The 3,113-nt window shown below is 37.4% G+C and overlaps 1 protein-coding gene across 2 annotated transcripts in view; it reads left to right on the top strand.

Moving 5' to 3' along the window:
- The window catches only part of dpp10 (dipeptidyl peptidase like 10), a 151,007-nt gene extending 148,504 nt beyond the window's left edge, over positions 1–2,503 (top strand). For both annotated transcript variants that reach the window (XM_014026070.1, XM_014026071.1), the window contains one exon: positions 1,688–2,503. In XM_014026070.1, the coding sequence (XP_013881524.1) occupies positions 1,688–1,825 (138 nt within the window). In that variant the 3' untranslated portion in view covers positions 1,826–2,503. The remainder of the gene's footprint in view (positions 1–1,687) is intronic.
- The last annotated feature ends 610 nt before the right edge of the window (positions 2,504–3,113 follow it).

The following is a 3,113-nucleotide window of genomic DNA, read 5'->3' as shown; positions in this document are numbered from 1 at the left end:
GTACTGGTCCACATCCTCCTCTGTACTGGTCCACATCCTCCTCTGTACTGGTCCACATCCTCCTCTGTACTGGTCCACATCATGACCCAGTTTGACAAACAAACCAAACGCTTTTCTCTAGTTTTATATTCTGGGTTGTTTGTATTTTAAATACAGTTTTACATGTTTAGGTCAGGCTATAATCTCTGCAGATTAAGTAACACAGATTATAAAATGCTGGATAAATTTCTTATTTAATGGGGCTAATTTAATATTCCTTTAAATTAAGATTTAATCCCGATGAAGTGAACCCAACTACCTGTTTTAAATCCTTCACAATAAGAGTCCACATGAAATTTTAAAAGTGTCTCCCACTCACAGCCCCAACTGTAAACCATTAGATTAGAAACCAGTTTAATTAAGTTAATTAGACTACTGCACTGTAATTTTTGTAGGTAACCCAAGACAGGACAAAAATAATAGTTACATTCTATTTTTCAGGATTAAAACTTTTATTTTCAACACTGCAACTGCTTGTTAAATAAATACTTTTATTTTAGCAGAAACCTTCATCCAGGCTAGCAGAACGCTACGTTAAATAATAAAAAACCTGTTTAAAGTTAAGAAAACTGCAGCTTATTGTGGACTTTAGCTAATGTAGGGTTCTTTAATGAGCCTGGATAATCTGATAAGGTGTTAAATATTAAAATATCCCTTTAATAACAGTAATCCTCTGTCAGACCGCTGCTTTCAGATATGATTTCTTCATTTTACAGAGAAAACCTGAAACAATGTTAGGTTAGTAACATTTCACAGCTGGAAACAAAAAAATCTTTGCTAACTCTCATGGAAAATTTAAGGTTTTTTGCTGAAACAAAACTTCAAGGTTATATTTCATACAGTGAATTTAAACCCTGTAGATCAGATTAAGCTCTGTAGCTGCTCTCTCTGCACACAGTAACACTTTGTGACGGCTCAGATAAACCAATAACTTATCAAACTGATACAGAATCAATCCCTGACTTCACCTGTGTGAACCTTTTTACACAAACTGGTTTATAATGTTTATATAACTGCAGCAGGAGGCTCGGCTAAAATGAAACAGGAAGTGACATCAAAGGGGAACTCCTTGAGAAATAAAACTTCCTGTTTTTGTTTATTGAAAATGTTATTTGAACTCTCTCTTCTCTCTATAAGTGATTAAAATAATCTAAAGAAACATCGCTCTGTTCACATGCAGACCTCTGACATCACTTCCTGTTTCTTCACATGTAAATATCTCAACCGTTCATCTCAGATGTGTGAAATCTTTTTTTTACAATATTTTATCAATGTCATCTTTACAAAAATACATTCATATTTATTATAAAAATTAGACGTCACAGGTCCTTTAAGAGCTGGGAGTGACAGGTTAAACCAGTTTGTAAAGTTATTTAAAGCTCTGGTCTCTGCTCAGCTGTTGTTTATCTCATGTTTATTTGATGTTATTTAGTGAAGTATTAAAAATACAACCTGGATCAGTCTGGTGGAGCTTCTTACCTGCAGGAGTCTCAGTTTGAAGAGTTAGAGACGTTCTACCACCTGAAAAAACAAMGTATTATTACTCTACATCCTAACTTTGAAGTACAAATGTTCCTGGTGAATTAGTATATTTGTTTTTAAACCCATTTTAAGGCCTGAGCTGATGATGAAGGTTTTGTTTGTGCAGATTTATCCAGACGAGGGTCACTTCCTGTCGCAGCAGAGCCGTCAGCACCTCTACGCCACGCTGAGCAGCTTCTACAGGGAGTGTCTAAAGGAGGAGCTGCTGCCGCTGCCGGACGAGGAAGACGAGGAGGACGAGTAACGGACCTTGAGGGACTTTACAGAAACCCGTGGAAGCCTTTTGGACCGGCTGTGGACACAGAGAGCAGCTGAAGCTCTCAGAGTGTTTGTTCCTGAGCACTTCTTTGTGTGAATGTATAAATGTGTTAAAGACGAGGGCGCCGCCGCCGGGACTCCAGCTGCAAACGGACCATAAAGTTCTCCTGGTTCTGGGACGCTCGGCTTCTCAGCAAAGCACACGGAGGACTTCCTACATCGTCCACAGAAAACCACGTGCATGGACCTCACCGCTGGCGTCAGGGACGACACAGACTTGTGTTTYCTGTCCTCACCAGCAGAGAAAACATCCAACATGTCCGCCTGAGGACTTCCTGCTGACGGTTCTCCTCCAACACAAACTGAACTTCCATTATTTGACCGTTTTGTGTCGTCATGTTCACCTTCCTGTGAAATCACTGCTCACTCRTCAGCTGAGGCACGGTTAAAGGGATTTTTATTTGAAACCAGAGCTGTGTGAAGAGTTTTAGCTGCTTCTGTCTGGAGATCAAAGCTAAAGGTGTGTGGTCAGACACAACCTCAAACAATTATTAACCTCTTCAGCCCCAAACTCTAAATCCCAGCTGAAATGTAACTGAGTGTATCTCAACATTTACAATCTAATTAAATAATATTGGTATCAAAATAAAGCTAACACTTGGGAGATTTTATGATTTTATTTAGTATTAAAACAGCTGCTGTGGTTTTAGAGATATTGAGGATGCAACATGTATATATWTTTTTTTCATTAGACAGTATTTAACCCATTTAAAACCATAATAAATCAGACTAAAACTCCTGGAAACCATAAATCCACCTGTGGACATCACCTGTGTAAAGATTCATGCTGCTAAAATGAACTGGAGCAAAGTTAGAGGTTTTAATAAAGAAATAATTTTGTGTTTTGTCATTTTGAACAGGACAGACCATGATGATTTCATTAATAAATGTTAAGAAATCTCAAGTTTTGAATTGCAAACGTTGTTTTTTTACTAAATGTTTGATCTTTTGAAAAATTATCCAAACATTTATTTGTCTCCATATATGTGACCCATCATATCAAAATGAGGATTAAGTCAAATTTGGTGAAAATGACTTAATTACAGTTTCAGATTCTTGGCTTTAAAAGCTACTCGGGGCTGCACTGATTGGTTGAAATAATCGATGATTATGTAAATTTTTTGACGCAGATTTTTTATAATCGATTCTCTGTATTACATAACCACCAGGTGAATGTTCATGCAATTCCATTTCGGTACCTAAACGCATCATTG

Source organism: Austrofundulus limnaeus, unplaced genomic scaffold, assembly GCF_001266775.1.
Source record: "Austrofundulus limnaeus strain Quisiro unplaced genomic scaffold, Austrofundulus_limnaeus-1.0 Scaffold523, whole genome shotgun sequence".
In the NCBI taxonomy this organism is placed as follows: domain Eukaryota; kingdom Metazoa; phylum Chordata; class Actinopteri; order Cyprinodontiformes; family Rivulidae; genus Austrofundulus; species Austrofundulus limnaeus.
The sequence above is the reverse complement of the archived record's forward strand: the minus strand, read 5'-3'. Positions and strand labels throughout refer to the sequence as shown.